The 23,072-nt window shown below is 36.3% G+C and overlaps 1 protein-coding gene across 1 annotated transcript in view; it reads left to right on the top strand.

Moving 5' to 3' along the window:
* Nucleotides 1–503: 503 nt before the first annotated feature.
* The window catches only part of HMGCLL1 (3-hydroxymethyl-3-methylglutaryl-CoA lyase like 1), a 57,656-nt gene continuing 35,087 nt past the window's right edge, over nt 504–23,072 (top strand). The window contains exons 1-5 of the mRNA XM_009638784.2: nt 504–575; nt 1,381–1,488; nt 6,503–6,598; nt 8,342–8,490; nt 21,604–21,667. Of these exons, the coding sequence (XP_009637079.1) occupies nt 6,503–6,598; nt 8,342–8,490; nt 21,604–21,667 (309 nt within the window). The 5' untranslated portion in view covers nt 504–575; nt 1,381–1,488. The remainder of the gene's footprint in view (nt 576–1,380; nt 1,489–6,502; nt 6,599–8,341; nt 8,491–21,603; nt 21,668–23,072) is intronic.

Here is a 23,072-nt window from a genome sequence, read left to right as displayed (position 1 = left end):
CCTTCATCTTCAGGCAGAGGAATTACTTTCATCTTTCATTAATAATCTCTTCAACATTTCTTGACTGCTCTGTTCTTTTCAGATTTATAGCCTGGTCTTGCAAACATTTACAGAGAAGTAACTGTTCAGTTAAATTGAGAACATTCAGGTAGAAGTTTGGAGGACTGGATCGTTCGTTGGGAAGCTTTTCGAAATGGGAATATTTCTCACTCTGTAAAACACAATGTTCATTTATGGTTTTATGTACATTTTTATAATAAACATTTGTGGCCTCAGAGGAATGGTGGAACATGCACGCAGATAACTTCTGCTTTTAACTTTTATTCCCTAACTCAAGGTGTGGAACATGTTCTCACAGATTTTTAAAGGCTGTGACCAAAGTTGCTGTTGACAATATGACTTTATACTCGGAATCATATGAAAGGACAAGTACCAGGTGTACCTTTGATCTTAGTGACCTTCATTGTTTTGTGTTTCAGTACTGATTTGTATTTCAGGAATCTCAAGCATCTGGACTGCCTGAGTACATAAAGATTGTAGAAGTTGGGCCAAGAGATGGATTACAAAATGAAAAGGTAATTTTTCTCTTTTTGGTGGTGTGTTTTGATATGGCTATCAGCATTATTTTCACAGTATAAAATACATATATCCTGCTAATTTTGTTTCTTCCATTTTGTACTATAAATATATTTATTGATTTATGAGTTAACAACTGTCTTGTATATTAGAATAAAGGTATATATGATTTAACATCTGGCTAAATAGTAATCATTTCTTGCTATACTTTGTTAACTAGACTTTCCATTACTCTACTGCTCTTTTTCTCTCTGGTATTTGCCTTGTCAATCAATCACATTCTGTCATGATATAACTGGTAAATGTCATGGAACACTGGCTATCTTCATAATATGTGTTTGTGCTACATGTGCTCCTATGGTAGGAATAGCACAATAGGTTTTGTCACACTTCCTGGTGAACAGGCATGGAAAGAAAAAGGAATCACTCTTTTGATAATATTCGCATGAAGAGTTGTTAGGGAAGCATGGAAGAAGATTGAGAGAGACCCACGTCAAATAGGTTACATGTATCAAAACAATCATCTCTTTCCGCAAGCAGAAGGATAAGCCTACATATGTCATCGTTACTGATACCAAAGATGTTAACAGCATAAACAAAATAGGAGAATTATTCTACTACTGCCTAGTACTTTCCTTGTTCAGTAGCTTCCTACTGTCATGAAACAGGATAGTTGTGGTATAATGTATGAATATGGTTCATTATTTAAAAAAAAAAGTATTGATTATGTGCTAAGAATATTTTACTTACAAAAGTGTCTTACCGCATGAAATACTTTACTATAGTGTATCTCCATGTCTGTAGGTGATAGTCCCAACTGATATAAAAATTGAGTTAATCAACCGGCTTTCCAGAACAGGCCTGCCTGCAATAGAAGTGACCAGTTTTGTTTCATCCAAATGGGTGCCTCAGGTATGTAAAATCATCACCATTCAGAACTATTTCAATTTAAATGCTGTGGAGTTTTCCAGTAGTATAGCCTGTATCATTATACGAGAAAATGGAACAGAAATAGTATGTTGTTTATTTGTAAAATCAGCTGCTGTTGTCAGACACCATTTATGCAGTTTTCAGGTTTTAGGCTTTTATTCAGGTCAGCTGAAGTTGGGCTAATTATTAAAAAGTAGTCAAATTGAAGAAAAGCCAGCAAGCTGTGCAAAGGCTGGTTAAATCCCTAACTCAGCAGAGTTAGGCAGCAGGTTGCTTCAGAAGGGAAGGGGAACTGGAAGCCAAGCATGACAACAAGGGCAGCAGGGGTTGTAGCCTTGTTGACCAAAGGGCAGTCCAACAGTCCGTGAGAGCAGAGTGAGTCTGGTGAGGGTAACCAGGGCAGCCAAAAGTAGGCATACTCAGGTGAGTCTGCAGTGATGCAGCAGGTCCAGGGTCAAGCTGGGAAGTCAAGTCTGCAAGACATAGTCAGGATCCAGTCAGTAAGGTACGTGGCCAAGCTCGGGCTTGGCTGCTGCTGTGGGACTGCACTGTTTCTCAGGCAGGTGTCTCGCTTAAAAGTTTCTTCTGAATGGAAAGGGAGGGTAGACCATGTTAAGACTTCTTAACAGAGCTGTTTGGGGGAGCCTCTGCTGATCTGCTTTCCAGCTTTTATTGGTGAGCGCCAAGGCTGATTGAGGCTTCTCAAGTTGCTGTCTCCTTATCAGTGAGCTGACCTTAAGTGCAGGCAGTTAAACTCTTAAGGAGGAGAGCATGCTGAGCCCTGGTCAACAGAAATGCTGGGAGTACAGTTTGCCATGGTTGCTACATAGGGTGTGAGAAATCTTAAATATTGTTTTTGCTTTCCAAGCATAAATAATTTAGCAGGTGATTCCCTATTTCCACTTTGCAGCATGAGGGTAGGAATTTGTATGAGTGTGTATGTGCAAGGGACAGCAGTAAATGGAGAGTGAGAGAACTGGGTCACAGGATGCTGAGTGGGGATAAGACGTGGTGACGATGTATCAATCTGGTGAGTAAAGGGAAGCTGGGATATAGGATGCTGAGTGTAGACATAGTGATAAAGATTCGAGAATATGAAGCTGTTGGAATGCAGAGTACTGAGTTTTGAGTATCCAGAAGAACAGCAGTGGGGCTGATCTCTGGGGAACAATCATGGTGGAGAGGACTTCCTGTGGAATCAACACCAGTTCAGAGACCTAGAATCAGAGAAGGAAAACCTAGGTGCACTGGGGAAACTTTTCTACTGAGCTCCCTAACACCAAACCAGGTGAGTAGGCTTCCTAGGCCTAAGGGTTGTGTGGGCTGTCATAGACAAATTGACTCTTCCCTGAAGCCAAACACCATTTTTTTGTCTGCTGCACTTGGTACATTTCCATGTATCTGTCCACCATGCGGTCCTCCTTTTCCAAACACTGTTATAAACATACACACATATACAAATATGCATGCAATTACATATTAAGGATTCTAATTAAGGAGAGATGTTGCAGATTCTACCCTGATTTTGAATTTGCTCACAAAGAGGCAGTGACTTTCTGCAGTTAATAATACAGAGAAAATTCTTTACAATTAATGTTAATGTTGTACTGTGGAATGGAGACAAAGAAAGTACTTGTGCATTTTATTTTGATCTTTATTTATGTAAACATTCAGTTGTAACTAAAGAATTGGGATGGTGACACATTTTTAATATAATTTAATGTTGTTCCTACCTCTTTTCTACTCTTCTGAGAACTGATAGTCATTGATGTAAAAAAGAAAGGTAGCATGTCTTTATTTCTTTTCCCCTAAATGAAATTTCATTTTCTGCATTTGGAAATGTGTTTGGAAGATCTGAATTTGGGACTTTTGTGTATGTAGTAGTAGTTAGGCACGTTACTTATTTTGCAGATCTAGCACTCTAGCGGCAGCCATAATGAGTTTTGATAAATGGTAATAATTTGCTTATTATTTTTCCAAAATTAATTTTTGCATTTGGTACAGTTCAGCAGAAATCCCAGCCTTTCTGAACTCAGCAGCAAAACTACATTGGCATTAGGAGTCCCAAGTTTTCATCTGAGAATAAACACCGCAAATTCAGGCTTAGTCCTGAAGCATACGCTGTAGCTCTTGTTTGAGCAAACTTAATCATTCCCTGCAAGTAAGGAAATAAGTCAATTCTTGTCTATATCATTTAAACTCATTTTCAAGAAATTATGCACTTGTTTGCACAGGAGCATTTGAGTACTTATGTGTTTAGTAAGGAGCACACAAGTTATTTACAAAGTAAAACATGAAATTAATTGATTGGAGAAAATACTTCAATTTTTGACTTTGTTTGTTGCACATCTTCTGTCAAAATGTATATAAAGTTTGTCCTTTTTAAACCAAGAATGTATCCTGGGCCTGGACTGTATTGCAGGCTTTCCTCTCAGAAAAAACATGCTATGATCATACTTTTTCTTATTCATGAGTTAGCAGAGCAAACTGGCTCTACAGCACTCTCTAAGGGTCTCCTTTGATTTATTTCAGTGTCCCCGGGATCACCAGGGAAGGGCCTAAGGGGAGGGTAATAGAAAAGGGGAAGAGAACAGCAATAATGCAAAATTTCTTTGGTGTCAATGCAGGGGCATTGAGTTTTCTGACTGTGTCCGTTAAAAGCAGCCAGGCTAAGTTTTTTCCAAGTGCCATCGAATTTTGGCAGTTACAGCAATAGAGAATAATGTAGGAGCTTTTAAATATTATAAGGAAAAGTCTAAAGCAAAGGTGGATTTCTTCCTTTCTTGTTTAATTATTTCCTTTCCCTGTGAGCCATTAGGAGTACCAAATTTAGCACAGGTTTGTCAGTTTTGGAAAACATGAACAATCCCTTCTTATCTTAAATTCATGTCTGAATACTTTATTTTAATGGCTCAATTTGTGTTTAAGTGTTTTTTATTTAAAAGATAAGATTGTGTTGCTTTGATAGGGAGTGCAGTCTTGACGTCTTTTCTTTGCTCCTTTCTTTTTTCTTTTCATAGGTCATGGGAACAGAATTCACGGTTATGTTTAGATCACTCATTCACTTATTTCTTTTTTTTAGTATTTTAAAGCTCTTTTATGGTTTCCCATCTACTGTTTTTTTTGGCAGAATTTTTTTTACTGAAAAAAGCTAAAAGAAAAAGTTCCACAGTAGCGAGGTGCCATATAAAACAGGATCCCACACCTATAACCTAAACGGCCAAAAATTATAAATACCTACCATTAGAAAGCTTATTTTTAAAGAAATTTGGAAAAGAAATATTTTATTACAATTTAAAATCTTATAACATGCAATATGTTTTAAAATGGGATTTTACTTACAGGAAAAATAGTAATAGGACAAATGTAATACATATAATATTATTTGGACCTGGCAGCTTTATGCTGGTTGAAAAAGTGTCATTTTGGTTTTCTAGTATATTTTAAGTCAGGCTATAATTTTAAAGTGTGGAATTAGTTCCAGCATTTGCCATTTAATTAATCATTTGGTTTCAAACATTCTTCTTTGCCCTGAGAAATGTAAATACTATTTATATTAAATTAAGGAAAGAAAAATTGTTCTTAAAAATCTAAGGCATTACCAAATGTTTTTTTGTGAGGTTATCAGATATGTTAGGTGGTCACACTGATTTAGTTTATGTAGAACAATTACAAAAAGTTGCTTTGTGCCATCACTTGTTTCCTGATGAGAAATGAGTTGTGTCTGGCTATAAGACACTTTTCATACCATATATCTACTTCCTTATAGATGCATGTTTGGCTTACATTTGAGGGAGGCATACATGCATTTTTCTGATATTTTTAATCCATTCATTTTCATAATAGGAAACCAGTGACAGGAAGATTTGAGGTTGCCAATAGTATTGTCACTTAAGAATTCGGTATAATTTAATATCACATATTTAGAATTGTGGTACTGCAAAGCTATCAATAAAGTATCAATTGAAAATAAGGAGTAATGAAAGCTTTGTAATTCATATATCTTTTCATAGGGTACTCCTCAAATGACATTTTGTCATTGTTAATATTGTTTGCTTGGAAGATTTGCTTTTATGAGAGCTGATTCAAAAAGTATTTAAAATAACACTATTCATTTTTTAAAACTCAAAATCTGTAAAACGTATCCCTCATTTTTCGTGTCTTACTAACTGTATTGTTTTCAGGCATGCATACCATTAAAAAAAAGCTCATTTTTCCTCCACTTCTTTCAAGAAAATGTGCTTGTTTAAATAATCTACACTTTATTACATTCATACGTCTATTTAATCTCGAGTGAGAAAAGTGTAAGAATATCTTAAAAAGGCAGTTTCTTTTGTGAGAGGAGACTAGGGAAAACAAATGCTCGAATAAAGTAGTGGTCTTTGACCTTTGCGATAATAAACTGCTTTCTTCTTTTGAAAGAAAATTCTAAGTATAATAAAATGTTACACTACCCAGAGAACTGGATTTTGGTATATTTTTAAGGGTAGACTTGTGATTAGTCTTTTCAAATATGCTGATTACAGTGTTGTATAATTCAGGTTCACTTATGCTTGAGATTGTGAGGTTGCATTTATCAGTATGCTGAAGTTTTCAAGATTTGGATGGTTTTAAAATGTCATTCTGTTAATTCTACCTATTGAGTCCACTGAGGTAAGTTTAAAGTTGCAATAACAGTTGATGATCAGCATGATCACAAGTCTATCAATTTATGATGCAAACTATGTTTTTATAGTTACACACAAAAAGAAACACTGTAGAATCTTAGCCCCGATTCTATATTCATACAGAACTGGAAAGCTTGCAACTCAAATACTTAAAAGTTAAGAAATCCAAAAAAGAGTGTTTGTAGATCAATTCAAAATCTTTGTTGTTACACTTTTTGTATGAAATGTATACCTAATGAAGGCAAAAACACAGTCTAAGCCAATTTCTGCTTAGCTCTATAAAATAAGAAAATAACTGATGATGAATATAAATTATTTATATATTTTAGATGGCAGATCACAAAGAAGTAATGAGGGGTATTGAGCGGCATCCTGGAGTCCAATATCCCGTTCTCACGCCTAATCTTCAAGGTTTTCATTCTGCTGTAAGTGCCTTCTAGAAGATGTCCACAGTTACTTCTTTCATGTTTCAGACACTTTCAGTTCTGTACCGTAAACTAGCTATTTAATACCATATAACCTGTCCTGTTAGAACTAAGCTATAGGTTTTTTTTAATTTAAACCGCTCAGTTTTCGTTGTGAAAAATGGGCAAATACTTTAATGGAAGTATTGATCAAACAGTCTTTACAAGTTCCTATAAATGATGCCTGTGTATAAAGAGAAAGACAGTTCCTTCTCCTTTGACTTGTTGGCCCTAAAAAAGTTTCTGAAGAGTGTCTTCTTACTGGAAAGTAGTGAAGAATCAGGAAAGAGTCAATTAATGAAAATGCTTTATAGGAATGTATTAGATTTCTTAAATTCTGCATTTCATTTTGGTAGGGTTTGAAAGTTTAAATTGTTTCAGTTCATACAAAATATATGTTCAAAATTGTAGACTCAAAGTGTTTGGAATTGTGAAAATGGAGCAGTTCAGTCTTCTTAAAACATACACATTGATAGTCAAATCTTTACACTTTTTTGTTTCTGAAAATTTTTCATACTTCTGTGCTTTTGCCTTGATATAGGACGAGTCGTATTTGGAAAGCATAGTGCTTGGTGGACATTTGTGGTGTAGTCTATCATTCAGTTTCTATGCTGCATATGAAATCTCAGTTAAAACTGAGTCCTGTACGTAGGCAAGTTAACTATGAGCAGTCAGATTTATAGTGTAACAACTCTGCAATGGTAGCTTGTTTGAGTTGAATTAAATCTGCTATATCTCTATACTGTATTTAGTGATACAATAAAAGGAAAACAATGCAAAAATAGTTGTAGGTTATTGCTGAGTTCTTTCTTGCTGCTGGTTTTTTTCTTTCCTCTGTTTGAAAGGATATTTGCTCCTGTAAGGGTTGCTGAAGCTTAGACATTACCCTGCAGAGGCAGAGAGAAAAGGGGAAGTTCCATTCTTTTTCATAGAACAAGATTATTATTCTCACTGGAGAGTGAGAATTAATTAATTAGCTATTGTCCTAAGCTTAAATGTTTTCTTCTCCTATCATTTGGCTTTCAGCATTCTAGTTTGCCTCATGTTAGTTGTTTTACTGAGTACTGAGGTACTGAGTACAAGCTCAAGCTAATTGCCCCTTCGGTGAAGTCACCTGATTAACACATTTTCTAGACGTGTATTTGCTCTGAGACTTCTTCTCCTCAGACTTTCACATACACGTTTTCCCTATTATCCATATCGACTATGACACCAAGACCAATGGAGCCCTTGATCCTAGAGTTGGCTCTAACAAGGATAACCCTGCTGGTTATTGTTGCTGCTCTAGGCACAGAGCTTTCCTAAGCATGAGAATGACTTCCTGGCATTCATGAGGAATAGGCTTTGTACAGAGGATGGATATTTCAGAGTTGTTATATGATCTTTTCCTTTTCTGAAAAATGAATATAAGTATCAATCATTGTTATTTTCATAGTTGGTTCATATGATTTCCTTCATCTTACTACCTTCATCATTTATCACTTTAAAAAATGTGTTTACCTAATTGCTAAGAGGAGGAAGGAAATATGCTCAAAGTTTGATTCAAACTGCTTTTATGCAATAGATTTTTAAAAAAATTGGAATGAAACTTCTCTTATAGATATGGATGAGATAATGTGCTTTAAAATTCTAGAATGTTGTACATAAATGCTTAATCTTTTAATATAGTGTTGTGATTCTGTTTTATTGAAATGTATTTTTCAGATTGCAGCAGGGGCTACAGAAGTCTCAGTATTTGGTGCAGCATCTGAATCTTTTAGCAAAATGAATATTAATTGTTCAATTGAAGAAAGCATAGAAAAATTTGAAGAAGTTGCTAAATCTGCAAGGAATATGAATATTCCAGTGCGTGGGTAAATATAAAGATTCTTAAGTAATACAGAATTATTGGAGTTGCTGTTACAGGGGTTTTTTGTACCAGTGGAAAAGTGTAATACCAAATTTTTACATTTTAGATGAGTTGAAATAATAATCTTTATTGTCATTTTTTTTTTAAAGATTGAATGTATGTAGTAATTTTTCTCTATGTTTTGTAACTGCCAATGGTGTCTAGTTTTCTCTGGAAATTAAAAAAAAAAAGCTGTGAGTATAAACATACCCTTTTTATTATACACTTTTGTTTTTATCATCACAGATGACAGAATAACATTTATTTTGTGCTGTTGAGAACTCATAACAGTGTTGCCTTCACCTTAAAAAATACCTTGCATACTTTTATTTTATTATAGTATTGATAATGTTCATCACTTCATACACTGTAGAATCAAGGTATAAAAGTGATAGAACAAATTTACTCCTAAGGAAAAAATATGCCCGGTATAAGTTATTCTGAAAACTCCAGGTGTCAAAGTGTTTGGAGTCTCTAGTGCATGAAACTCTGGAATTGTCCTGTATTTATCTTTCTCTGGAGTACCTTCTTTTAAACTTGAAATAATCCTGAACAGTACTTGCCCTTGAACAGTCTTTTGTTTTTCATTTCCATTGTCTTTTACATTACATAGAGCTACTTATTTAAGACTTTGTGAAGGTCTTGTGAATGCAAAAAGGCTTGCATAGGTTCAAGGAGAAACTCAACAGTGAGATTCATTGAGGATTGCTTGTAATACAAACCACAGCATGCTCAGAAAATACCTGGACTTGGAAATAGATAGTGGTAGATACCTCAGAGACCAAGTGCTTGAAAACCTGTCTGGGAATAAATACTGGGATCTCTATTTCCTCCAGAAATAGTGATGAGGTAATGCTACTGCTCACTTTTTGCACAATAGTGTGGTAGTTTGAGCATTTTCCTTGAGAAAGGGAGATCTGACTTCTAGTTATACCCCAGCCTCAGAGGATCACAGAATAACAGAATGGTTTGGGTTGACAGGGACCTCTGGAGGTCATTTTGTCCAACCCAAGGATTTTAACACACACACATCCAATCAAGCATAGCTCATAAATGTTTGGATCCTTATTCCCTAGCCTGGTTATATGTTTCAGATGGAAAATTGCTGAATAGAGAAGTAAGAACTTCCACTGCACTAAGAAACAGTAATTTGTACTGGAGTTTAAAACCTCTACCTAGCTACTAATCTGTCAGGTAGAGCCAGGGTCCCTGAGCCTTCCTGAGCAACTTCTTTTGTAAGAGGTCTGTCTGTTTAAAAGGTCTCTACCACCACTGTTTGCCACATTTTTATGGAACTAAATTCTGAGCTGAGGACATAACTAGCACTTTGAGTTCTCCAGGAGGATTGAGCTCAGGGATGCCTGAATTTTAGGTCCCAGATAGTTGTGGACAAGGGAGTAGGCAGTCAATTCAGAAAAGGCAGCATATGTATGGCAACAAACGTTAGGCACTTGTGAACATTTTTACACTAAACTTTTGTTTTCTGATTTTCTCAGATGTCTAGGCATGTCAGGCAATATTTTTGGTTGCATATTCCTGTATTTCACTAACAAAATTCAACCTAATGGCACAGTAGAGGCAAGCAACCATCAAGGGAATCCTCAAAGCTTATGCATTTTATATGGTTTTGGATAGCCATCGGTGTCAACAAATGGACTTTGCAACTGCTCCAGAAGATGTAAACTGCAGGTGATGAAGAAGCCCCTCTGGTGTAGTCTAGATTGATGTTGGAGCTTAAAATGTTAATTTATCTTCAGTGCACTAGTTTTCACATGTTTAAGAAAGTGGCAACCTGCTGCTCTTTTTTCCACAGATTGCATGTCTAAGGCATTTGTAATGCACCAGTAGCAGTTATTCTGGCACTGATACAGTGATGTGATGGAAAAGACTGTTCCCATGATAGGGTTCTACAACATTCCTGTACATTTATTGTCTACTATCTGATGAACTGTGTGTGGCAGAAAAAAAAAGAGAAAGCAGCAGGATGGGAAGGCATGTACAGAGAGGAAAAAGTAAGAGGCAGAGAATGGTGAAACAGAAGCAGAGCACAAAAAAAGGGAATATTACAGTTAAAATAATTAAGAATAAAAAGAAGGAAAACAAAGGAAGGAGATACAAAGAGAAGGGTATCAAGAAGCAGGTAATGAAGCAAACAGAAAAAACAGCAGTACAGAGATGAAGAGAAATGAGATAATTGAACTCAGAGAAAATACAATCAGGTTATGTTTTAAAAGTGCTTACTTTGTGCATCCAGTACAAAGATCTGTAATTTTGCTTTACTATGCAGACCTAGGCAAACTTCACACAGTACATGCAGGACAATTTTATTGAGTCTGTCATGCCAGGTGCAGTACATTACACAATGCTTCAGAAGTGGGCTGCTTAATATCAGATATGCTACAAAGTGAAGAGATTCAAAGTCATGAAAGAAAATGACGCAACTTCACTCCAGCTGAGCTTTTTTTTCTTAGGCTTACAGGTTTAAGAAAAGTGAATCATTCAGAAGTAGGAAGCCATTGACAGGTTCATTTGATTTGTGGGATTATAACCGAGTAAAGAATCCAATTAGAGAGGATAAGTATATGGAAGAGAAACTACATTTATGTTTATGTTACAGCTATCTTCATCACAGGATATTAGCTTGGGAACTAATTTACCCCGTGAAAATTAGGCATCAGGAGATAAGATGCTGGACTAATGTTACACTCAAATCAAAAAATTTAGGAGAGGACTGTCTGGTATTTGTCCAGGAGGATCTAATTTAACTCAATAATAAAGTAGCTAATATAAAAATATGCTGAGAATCTAAATTGCAGAATGTGGAGCCTTATTTCATAACAAACCCCCCTAACTGATACAATAATTCTGAGTATCTAAAACATCCATTGAACATGGATTTCAGTACATGAAAATATTGAAAAGAAAGTTTTGAGCATGCTAATAAGTTAGAAGATACAAGAGAACTGGTTAACACAATCTGGACTTTGAGTGCACTTTTAAAAAATCCCTCCAGGAACATTTTGCAGAGGGCAAGTAGTAATGAGAGATAAAATGTTCCTGCGGATCAGAGTCCAGACAAAGATGTTTTTAAGAGAATAATTACCAAGTATTGTGATACACTGAGACATGTTCCTGCACGTTCGTAGACATTCAGATGCACTCTGCATGAGTTGCAGAGTTACAGGAATCTGTAGGAAGCATTGAGATAGAATGATTGCTCAGAAATAATAAAGAAAAGGATTGTTTAGTGTCCATCTATCTCAATACTTTCTTATAAGCTCCAGCGTACTGTCTTTTGTTGAGTAGAATTCTGAAGACCAGAAAAGTAACAGCAGGAGCATGAATGTAGAAATGCAGATTTCAGAAGGACTTTTTTTTTTTATGGTAGATCTCTTAGCAGTTGAACAAAGCTCTAGAAAGTAGACTTAAAACTTTTAATTAGTTAAAAAAATGAAAAAATACCCATAAAGAAGCAGCATCAGTTTTAAATGCCAAACCCATGAAGTAAATAAATGTGTTTACAACATTTCAGCTGCTTGTAAGGGAGAAGATTATGGAAGCAGACCATCATTTCCAACTTAATTCTAGAAGACTAAGCCATAATTTTCTCTGGTACTAACACCCAACAAAAGCCTGCACTACTACAGGGAATTCATTTGGACTTGAGTGGAAGTAGTTAATTAGTTCCCAAATATTGCAGTACATTTAGAAGACTTGTGGAGTTTTACATTGTATTTAATGATATATAAAACACAGGGCTTCTCTTCCTCAGTGAACAAAGGTGTGGAAAAGATAATCAGAAAGTAAAACTTAAACAGAGATTTCATAGAAATATTCAGTGCAATCGAGGTGACTTTTTCCCGGAGATAAAACAATCAAAAAAGAGTTAGCTATCAAAGCCTGCAATTTATGGTCTTGATTTATGATCCCATGGTTAGCTGCTACTAAAGAAGCTGCTTTTAGTGACAGATAAAATAAAGGGCATTTTTCTATCCCAATTCCATGCAAAATTCTCTAAATGCTGAGACAGTCAAGGCTTTGTGGCAAGTTGGTTTTTATGCTGTGTTCTCTATGCTTTATATCCTGATCTGTATCGCATAGACAAGTCAAGAAGGGGCAGAAACTGATTGTTTCAGAAATTGAAAATTGGGAGTTTCTGTTGAATGACCTCAAAACAAAAGGATGGGATGTTACATAATTCATCAGTCAACATTCAGTATTTAGAATTGGTGCTCATGTTTTGACTGGTTGTTATTTAATTTCATGGACAAGATTAGTTTCAGGCTTTATTTTGTTGTGTAGCTTCTATTTACTGAAAATAATTATATATTGTTTATAGCTATTGTTGTAACATGAGGCAAATGTGAGCATGACCACACAACAAGCCTGAGCTTGTCATCCTAAATCTGCTTGTAGTTACTAGAGGGAAATAGGCACCCTTCAGGATATGATTTATCATACGTGCTTTTTAAATTACCTGCCTTAGGATAAGATGAACCACTTTCCGGGTAATCCATCCTTTTGGCTGCAAGGGAGCTTGGGTCCTGTCCTGTGTTAGTCATCCTATGGATGGCCTGTCTGAGGCATAGGCTGTAGATGATTATCTCTGATATCAGAAGTTAGAACAGATGAATCCCATCCTACCTATGCATAGGCTAAGGATTACCACCTTGTAATTTATGTAAATTACAGTATTTGTATTAATAGGCTTTGTGCTGCAAGGTAACACAAAGTGAAACTGTGGCCTATATGGACAAAGATTTGTACTCTGCACACTGAGAATCAACATTTTGATTTTAATCAGCTTTTTAGAGATTACCTACTTTTAAAGAACCATGGCCAAAACCTGCAGCCTTTGCTTGAGCAAGCTCCCACGTCTACACATTTTGGCTTCTAATATAAATCTTGTAGGCTAAATATTTTGCTTGAATTACTTAGGTAATAAAAATATTAATATGCATAAATTGTATTTATATTAATTTCAATACAGAGATTGTTTCCTTTTGAAAGCACTATTATTGTTTAAAGTGTTATTTATTTGCAGGAAATGGATAATTTAGTGCCTTGCCCTAACTCCTTATTTGTGCAGTTGAAAAATACTTCCAAAAATAATTTTAAGGGGTTCAAATTTTATTTCCTATTTTTACTGGCAATTTAGAATTTATGTAGTGAGCATAAAATATTGGCAATCCTTGAATCTTATGAAAAATGCACTCAAACAGTTGAAACTAAACTTTAAGCTTTTGCATGTCTTACTGTTGCTACAGCTGCACTAACATTGACTCGATCATCATCCAGAAAATTTATGTTGTCAGCTGTCACATTGAAAATCTGTAGCACAGTACACAGTTTTCTAAATGTTTACTAAATTAGTTCAAATATTTATGAAGAATCGAAATCTTGTGTATGGTCTTAGAAGTTAGACTATTTATTAGCGTCATAAAGGGGTTTTTATTTTTATTTTTTTGTACATGCATAAAAATTTTACAATAACATCTGGGACACATTCTGTGAAGACACTGAGCCAAATCAGTTATAAACTGTGTGGTCAGCTAATAACTACTATGCATATTTTGCATGTGAAATGACACAAAAGACTGCTGGTTTTAGAATTGCATCTTTTAATGCACAATTCAGGTAGTATTGAAAGTATCATGTCTTTTTCAGTGATTAAAAATGAAGCCGAACAGCCAGGATTGATGAAAAGCTGTGGCAAATGGTAATTGCCAGTAGTCACTTGGATTGTGTTTTAATTTAAACGTATTTTTAATGTACATGTGAAGAAAAGGTTAAGTAAATTCTGATTAAGCTAGATCCTTCCAAGTTAATGTATTCCAAAGTTTAAAAAGACACAGAAATAAATTGCAATTAGTACAATAGAACAGTAAGGAAGTAAGGACTTGTGCATCCCCCTTTTCCACAAATGGTTCTTCACTGCCTACTTTGTGTCCTGTGACAGTAAAATAAAGTCAGACTACCTCCCTCTAAAACATTTGGTTCTGCATAGGACTGTCTTAGTCCTAATAAAAATTAATTGGGAGTATAAAGGCTGAAAAGCTGTCATTTTTTTTTCTCTACTAAAAAGCACTTCTCCATGACCAGCAATTAAAAGCTGTATTTATGCCACAGTCCTGAAAAATGTTTGCGTGAATAGCCCTTTTGAGGCCATTTGGACCATTTGCATGTGCAAATGTGAAAGTGTATGCAAATGTTTAGAGGTTCAGTGTTAGAAAAACAGATGCAAATGTTTGCTGTAAAGTAACTCTAGAAGCATTTCCTTACAAAGCTGCTGCTTCATAAATTAAAGCATATGTAATCACACATTAATTCTAAACTGGTGTACATAACTTCTTTGTTTATAGTCCTGTGTCATTTAAGAATCACAATGCATAAGAGCATATTGAAATGTATCAATATTTGGCTTACATCTGTGTTTGTATAGAATTCAAGTACTGGTTGATACACTTGAAATACAGCAGTATTTTTTGCTATGACAAATAGATACCAAAAAAATGATTGTATGCAATATTATTATTACCTTTTATGTTATGTTATAATAAAGTTTACAGGTTACACATATATAATTCCTTGTTGATTATAGGAAATAATTATAGTTTTACTTTGATGCCAATACACAAATAAGACACAAAAGGGTGGAAACTTAAAGAGAATTTATTTCAGTTATCTTTATCTTGTGCTAGTGATATTTGGATGTATTTTGGAAAAAAGTGTGGAAGAACGCATCAGTTTTATTTTAATATACTTTATAACATGTAATTCCAGAAACTAATAATGAAGTCTGTTTTGTTTATAAAGAAATATCCTGATTATCTGAAACTTCTGATTGTCAAAGCAATCTGATCTTCACAATTCAGTTCAGTAATGCTCTTCTTTTCTTGTATTACAGTTCATCTTAAATATTTTAATTCAAGATATTTGGATGACCTTACAGTACCATATTTTATGTACCTAATTAGAAGTACCATGAGATAAATGCCAACAATTCAGTTTTGCACAAATCAATGTAGTTTAAAGCTGCGTTATGTTTTACAAATATGAACAGAAACATTGAACTCCTATATTCTGTTATTCTGGAATACTTAGGGCTGGAGTACACACTTTTTCTGCATTGCTTTAAACCCCCATTTTTTAGACTACAATGTGTAGTTTAGCAGTATATTGATTATAGGGTGATTTATACCATTATCACTTCTTTAGATAGTAAAACCAATTCAACACCTTCATGTCAATATAAGTGACATATTTAAGATTATGGGAACAACAAAATGTAGATGAACATTTAATAGACTTGGAAGCAACATATTTTAGTATGCGAATGGTAAACAAATCTCCAGGGTTACACAGTATTAAGCCAGCTGGTCACAGTCCCTGGGAGAAGCTTGAGGAGCCAGAGATTGCTGGGATGTGGGGACTTGGTGCATTTCTCTGTATGGGGGACAGGTTAAGAAAAGGATGTAGGAGCCACTGTACTAACTCTATCATACTGGATGACTGCACTATGTAAGAGGAGACATTTTCCTTAGGAATAACTTTGTACCAATTTTTACCCATTTTTGTGCCTGCAGATAGAAAATATTAGTAGACCAGAAGAGCTGCTTTTTTTTTTTTTTTTTAAATAAAGAGGCATACCTGTGGGAAGTAAAAACGATCCCCGTTTCTTCTTAAAGGGTAGTGTAAAATCAGACTTGAAATGTTAGTATGAAATAATAAAGTAACAATACAATGTGTTTGCTTGTATGTTGATGATTGCTCCATGGATAATTTGATACAGTTATTAAAAGTTAGGTAGTTAAGTGGCCCTTTCTTAGAGTAACAGTTTTCCTCTGGTTTTAGAGAGGAAGTTATTTTCTAGAACATAGCTCACAATTTAACAGTTTTCTGGGCATTCTAAAAAAAAATAAATATTATTACTATAGGATCCATTTGAATAGCATATATTACTCACAACTGGGCACTAAATACACGGAGAGGTTGTTTCTCTTTTTTTTTTTTTTTTAAATCAAATGTGGAAAAAAAATCCTGGCCTTATTTACACATTTTGGGCTTGGCTTGGAGATACTGTTTCTGGAAGAATCTCCTTTCCCTCTTCTCTTCTTTGTATCTCCCCTCTCCTTACAGTAAGGATTGCCTGTTTTTAACAAATGGCTTCCTTTGCAAAGAGACAGAATATATCAACCTTGATATTACGAATTCACCAAATGATAGGCATATACATTTTAGCACGAACATCCAATAAAAATAAATACATCTGCAGTGAACATGGTAAATTATACGCAAACTTACACTATAATAATAAACAGGAAACAGCAGCATCTGAGCCTGCAACTGGCTTCTCAGGAGGCTCCGTGCTTCCAGCTGTGGTAGCAGCTGTGGCTCTGGCTCTGGAGCTCTTGCTGAAACAAGCTGACAAAGGGCTGATTACAACATGGAGTTCAGTTTCTGCTTGGATTCGTTTTCCTTTTAACACACTTTGGTTATGAAAAGTTTGCTCATTTACCCTGTTTGTGGTTTTTATCCTACACTTCACAGTCATTGGGCTGGGGTGGTGATTATCACCATTCCTAGTGACCTTGATCGTGGGGACCGTATTCTGTCTATACCGTTTGTGGAACATTGCAGTTTGGTTTTGGCTTACTGGAAGAAATTGAAAACTCTCTTCCTCTTCCTTCTCCCTCCCCATCCCCAGAGGCTGTTCAGAATTTTGGTCCAAAATATTACACAGTAAACTAGTCGGGGTTTATTTTTTTTTAATTGTTTTTATATGCATAGCAAACAGTTCCGGATAAGACCAAATGATACTCACCTGCAGTGAAATCTGTGGAACGGGCAAGAGACTGGGTAAACTCTGCCAGGTGAAACAAGTAGAGAACTTCTTTTTATCACTTTTTACTAAAGGGAGGAATTCTGATTTCATAGAACCTGGGTGAGCAAAGCAGCATTTACCCATGGGTTCCTAAAGCAGCTGTATAGATACATTCACTTACTGCAGGTCCTTCTTTCCACCTCTGGTTGCATGGGCTCTTTTCTTGATTGCATGCTAAAGACGTAGTTAAGCTACTAAAACATTTGGCCTTGATTCAGCAAAGATTTAAGCACATACTTAGAATTAAACACTTCCATTGCAGAGTCTGCATTGTGAACTCCCAGATATTTGCTTCTGCTGTCATACTGTGGAGTGTCTCTGGTGAATATCCTGAGACCAAGACAGTCTTTTTCATTACAAAGTCTTTTTTTTTCTTTCAGTTCTGCCATCTTTTTAGAAAACAGCTGTATTCTCCAACTTAATTGAATCCCCAAATTAAATCCCAGTTGCCTCTGTAACTCATTGCTCAAACTCTTCCCTCTTTTTCCCTCTGCTCCTTTTCTTCACATAGAATCTTGCTTTTTCTCCTAAGGAAAAATAGATACAGTATGCTCTTCCTTCTGTCACTCTTCTCCCTCCCCTCCCCTAATCCTTTCTCTTCCTCCTCCGCTGTCAGAGCAGCAGGAGTTTCTTGTCTACTTTCCATCTGTACTCCTTCCACTTGCCCCAGCGACCCCATGTTCTGTTCTTCCTCTTATTTCTCCCCTCCCTTGTTCTCTTTCTTAACCTCTCACTGTCCTCTGGCTTTTTTCCACTGCAATATAAGCAAGCGTTTGCATCTTAAAAATTGCACCTTTAACCCTACTTGGTTCTTCATATCATATCTCATCGCCTATCTCTTCTTCATTCCGAAGCTCATTGAAGGCGCTGTTTATAATTGCTGCCTGGAGACCTTCTTCTGTGATTCCCTCCTAGAACTCCTACACTTTGGCTTCTGTTCCTTTCTTGCAACTGCAACGGCTCTCACCAAACTCCCTGATGACAAGATCTCAGAAACAGTAGTCTATCCTCATTCTTCTTGACTTGTCAGTAGTGTTTGCTGCAGTTGACCAGAGTCGTCTTTAAACTTCTGTCTTTCGTTGCTTTCTGTGGCTCTGTCTTGTTCATTTTCTTCTTTCTAGGCAGTTCTTCAGCACATTCTCCAAAGCTGTCTCCCGTTTTGGAGGGGTGTGGTTGGAGGTCTTGGGGCTCTCCTTTGGCTGGATTCTCTTATGCTTTTAAAACCTTATGGCTTATTTCATACACAAAAAAGAAAATGTAACAGCCAAATGTATCTGTAGATAACAGATCTACCTTCCTGTTGAAACCTATTTCCTCTCACTTAAGCTTATTAATTTGGAACCACACAAATACAATTACAAAGCATCCCACCCAGTGCTGCTTTAAGTCTAGATGTCTCGGCAAATGCTCAGACCAGACACATGATTATCTCCCCTCTTTCACAGTGGCGTGCGTATTTTCTCCTTTCATACGCTAGGCCCTCTGTACCCTAGCTGGACTCAGCCCTTGCCTGCATCTGTTCCAGCTTGCATTACTTTTTCAGCAGATGACTCCAGATTTCCAATAAGAATATAGCAAGACCTTGTCAAATGAAATTCCTATTTTATGTCCTCTATTAAAAATGCTTATCCTGATATATGTTTGGAGTGCATTTTACTCTTTTACAGCCTCATTTTAGGCATTTCACTTTCTTTGTCATTGCCGTCAACTGAGTCCCATTTCTATTGCTCCTGTCCTTTCTCCATGGAATCCCAGTGCTTTTTTTTTTTTGTATCGACAGTACCAAGAAATTTCATGTTATCACCACATCTCTACTTTTTATGCCAGTTCATTAAATGAAAGTATTAGATAAAGTTCTGCCAAGCTCATCCTTGATGAACTCTGCTGAAGAACAGTTCTTCTGTTCTCCGCAGGACTTTGTTCTCTCTCCGGTAGGAAGTTCTTTACCTGTCAAATTCTTTCAGTAATGCCTATTTTCTCCAGTTTAATATCGAATATCAGATGCCCAGATAGCTTATATCTATCATATTTTCCATGTTTAAAATGTCAGTCTAGTCACAGTGGTGTAAGCATGCAGAGAGTTCATAATCTCAAACAGATTTGTACGTTGTAGTAGGCAGATTCTTCAGGTCACCACATACTTTCATACCCCAGCAGGCCCAGCTGAATTATGTGAGCTCAGGCGAGTTTCTGCTCGCTGGTGTGAACCGCGGGGAGTATTCCCTTGTTCTCGAGATACCTTTTGGCTTGCTTTTACTTTTGTTTGCCCTACCTCATTCCAGATGTCATTCATGCCACATTATCACTACCAAATGCACGTCTTCTTGATCTAACGTATGTAGCCGTTACGAACATGTAAAGATAGATGTAATTAAAGGGAACATGTGCACATACATACTGAATGGTTTGCATTTACTTTGTATTTAGTACTGTTCTTGCTCACTTCATTGTAAGTGCTGTGGCTGATGCTGCAAAATAATTTCAGTAAAAGCCTGTGTATTCACTAGCTCGAGGCGCTGTAGTATTATGCAAAAAGGAATCCTTTGGGTCTGAAATTTTTCACGCTTGGTTTCATTTGAAAAACTGTGATGCAGAAAAAAATTAAGGAAATTACCCGGAATTGTTTTTGAGTTATGTGTCACTGAAAAGCAGGGCAGTGTTTAACTGTTGCCACTAGCTACTTTTTTTTATCTTTAATGCAGATAAGAAAATTTAGAATTTTGAAACTTAAACAGGTGACATCTAAATTGGGGGTGATATTTAATGAAGTCTATGGCCGTGTTTCAAAAACCTGGTTTTCATAATGACATAGAGATAATTGAAATCATGCCTACTAGGCATCTGGACTAAAATTACGAGCAGGATGTAATGGACCCAACCACTTTTGTGGAAACAAAATCCATTTCCATTTCTTTGTCAGGGCTAATCAAGTTCTTTTTAGGTTCAAGGTTTGCTTCATTCTTACTGCTACCTCCAGTGTGCCAACACTGTACCTTCATATAAGGGATGGGATATGTTCTATGCATTTAAAATGTTGACTTTTTTTTCCCAATTTGTTTTTGCCTGTTACTCTTCCTAATTTCACATTCTATCAATCAGTTTCTCCTTCAGCTGCAAAGAATCAATGCACCCTTTACCCTACGGATCTTGACTACCTACAAACTGGCATCTGTTCAGTCCCATTCCCATTACACAGTGTATAATTTTACATTATATCCTTCAGTGTTGAGGGAAACGGAATGATGGGGGAACTGATGAAGGCTCTTGTTCTTCTATTAAGCAGTTGAGCAACCTCCCACTGGGACCAGGGCTCTGCCTGCTTCTGAATCTGTTGTAAATCCCTCTACAGCCGTACTTATTTTGATTTTGAATGGCTGTTTCTGGTTAGTTTAATCCTATTCCTAACCAATTTAAGATAAGCAATTAGAAGTTTAATTGGAATTTCATGGCTCTTAAATTTTCATTAAAAAAAAAGAAATTTAAACTGAATTCTACACTAACACAGCATTAAGACTGAACAGTGGAGGCTTGGTTGTGGCTTTCAAGTCTTGTGCGTTGTGGAGCCGATAGCTGCTGAGAGACACGGTCTGGCTTCTCAGTTTCTTCTTGTCCCAAGGCATACCTAAACTGCAGCTTGCCATGGAGCTGTAATTCCTCTGGGGCTGTGGGACAGAAATGCCAGCGCAGGGATAGAGGGTGAAAGCTACCCCATACACCATAATTCTAATGCCTTTTGAGATGGTGGAGTTGTTATAAGTTGCTTGTGTCCATGTGTTGCTCTCTGTGATCCAGGTAGCTGGCACAAGGAAGAAAATGATATCTTCCTCTGGACACCTTGTGTGGGCCAGGCAAGGCAAAACTTGAGCTGGCTCTCACAACTTCAGAAGGAAATACCAAAAAAAATTGAAATCTCTTGCAACAGTGTTAGCTTGGCTGCATTGCCAGTCCTTTACAACTTGTGACATACATTGAGCATAAATAAAGCTATAAATCCCTCTTCTCTGATTTAAAAAGAAAATTGATACACTTGCTATTTTTATCTGGTGTAATTTTAAATTTTCATTCAAATATTTATTCAACAATGACTGGCTTAAATATTCAAAATTATATTTAACCTTTTTTTTTTTTTCTATGTAACATGGATGGATACAAATACACATATATAAAACAGAAGTATCTCTGTTCTTGTTGTAGGTATGTGTCATGTGCATTGGGATGCCCATACGAAGGAAACATCATACCAGCTAAAGTGGCGGAAGTAAGAGTGAACTTCTGGCTTGCCTTTATAATGAATCTAAAATACATTTTAAAATGTCTATAAGTAATGTTCTATACTTAATCCTAAAAAGTTCTTTAATGGATAAAATACAAGGAAAACAAACACAAAACATAGCTAATACTAAAAGTGGGCGCATAGCCTCACTCAACCATATGCAGTCAAATCAAAGGAAAATAGTATGTTTTGGTTGTTATCAGTCACGAGGAAAAATATTATGTGCTATTTCCTCCAACAAGAAGGTAAGGAAATGCTTAAGGAAATAGGCTCAAGCGTATATGTCAGTGGACCATGTTGTACATGATGATTTCCAGCACAACTCCTTGCAAAGGGTATCTGCTTTTAAATCCATTTTACGCTGGCATAAGCATACTGCGCATCAGCCGCTAGAGCCACTACTACAGCATTTTGCTTCTGGTGAGTGCCATGTGGTGGACACATGAACCAAAATTCATCCCCAACATGACTTCCTTCTACTTAGCTTGTTCTACTGCTATGGTAGAATAAGCTGCACTTTCTGGCCCTGCGCCCTTTTCCCATTTAGGATAAAGGAGAAGAAAGACAGTGTCTTAATCCAGCCTTTTTTTCCAGCAGAGAAAGAGATGAGCAAAACACAAGTTAAATTTTAAATTTAAACACAAGTTAAATTTTGCAGGAAGGCAAAGAGGGAGTGAAAGCTGAAATGGGCAGTAGAGAAGAAAGTGGAGAGAATTCAAGAGGTACAAGGCAAAACACGCTGGCCTTCCTCCCAGAGAAAGGCTTGTTTTCTGTGTTACACTTAATCACCTACTTTTGGTGATCCAGCAGAATCTCCAAACCACGTTTTTGTCTTTGTAGCACTAGCAGCTAGTCAACATTTGTCTGATATATTGTGTTCTCTGTGTGTGGCTTTGAGGTCCTGTTCTCCTGCATCTTCTGGTATACATTGCAGATGGAACTTGTGATAATACTTCTCCCACAGCAGCCACATATACTCACAGTCTTTGAAAAAAAATTAGCTAAATTGGAAGGTACTCAGTATTTCTAAATTAATTGGGTTTAATATGAAGTGAGAGTTAGAAGTGACACAGCTTTAGTTAGAGGGGTGATGACAGATTCAGCTGTGCTGTTGGTAAATTGCTTACTGCAATATCATGTTCCCCAACAGGCTTCTTTCCACGTGTTCCTTGTTTTTTCACTACTCTCCTTGCACAGAAGAGGTCCTTTTCAGTTTGCCAGTGGGAGTGCTACTTAATGTTCCAAACCTGCAAACTTTCACTCACACAGATATTTTATTTTCTGTCTTCATCCTAATAAGTGTCTTCTTGTGTACCTGTACACCATTCTGTGTGTGTTTAAGAATAAAAGCTGCCTCGTTAAAGTTATTGAGGCCCTGATGCAGCAAGCA

This window comes from Egretta garzetta, unplaced genomic scaffold, assembly GCF_000687185.1.
Source record: "Egretta garzetta isolate BGI_Z169 unplaced genomic scaffold, ASM68718v1 scaffold415, whole genome shotgun sequence".
Classification (NCBI taxonomy): domain Eukaryota; kingdom Metazoa; phylum Chordata; class Aves; order Pelecaniformes; family Ardeidae; genus Egretta; species Egretta garzetta.
The sequence above is the reverse complement of the archived record's forward strand: the minus strand, read 5'-3'. Positions and strand labels throughout refer to the sequence as shown.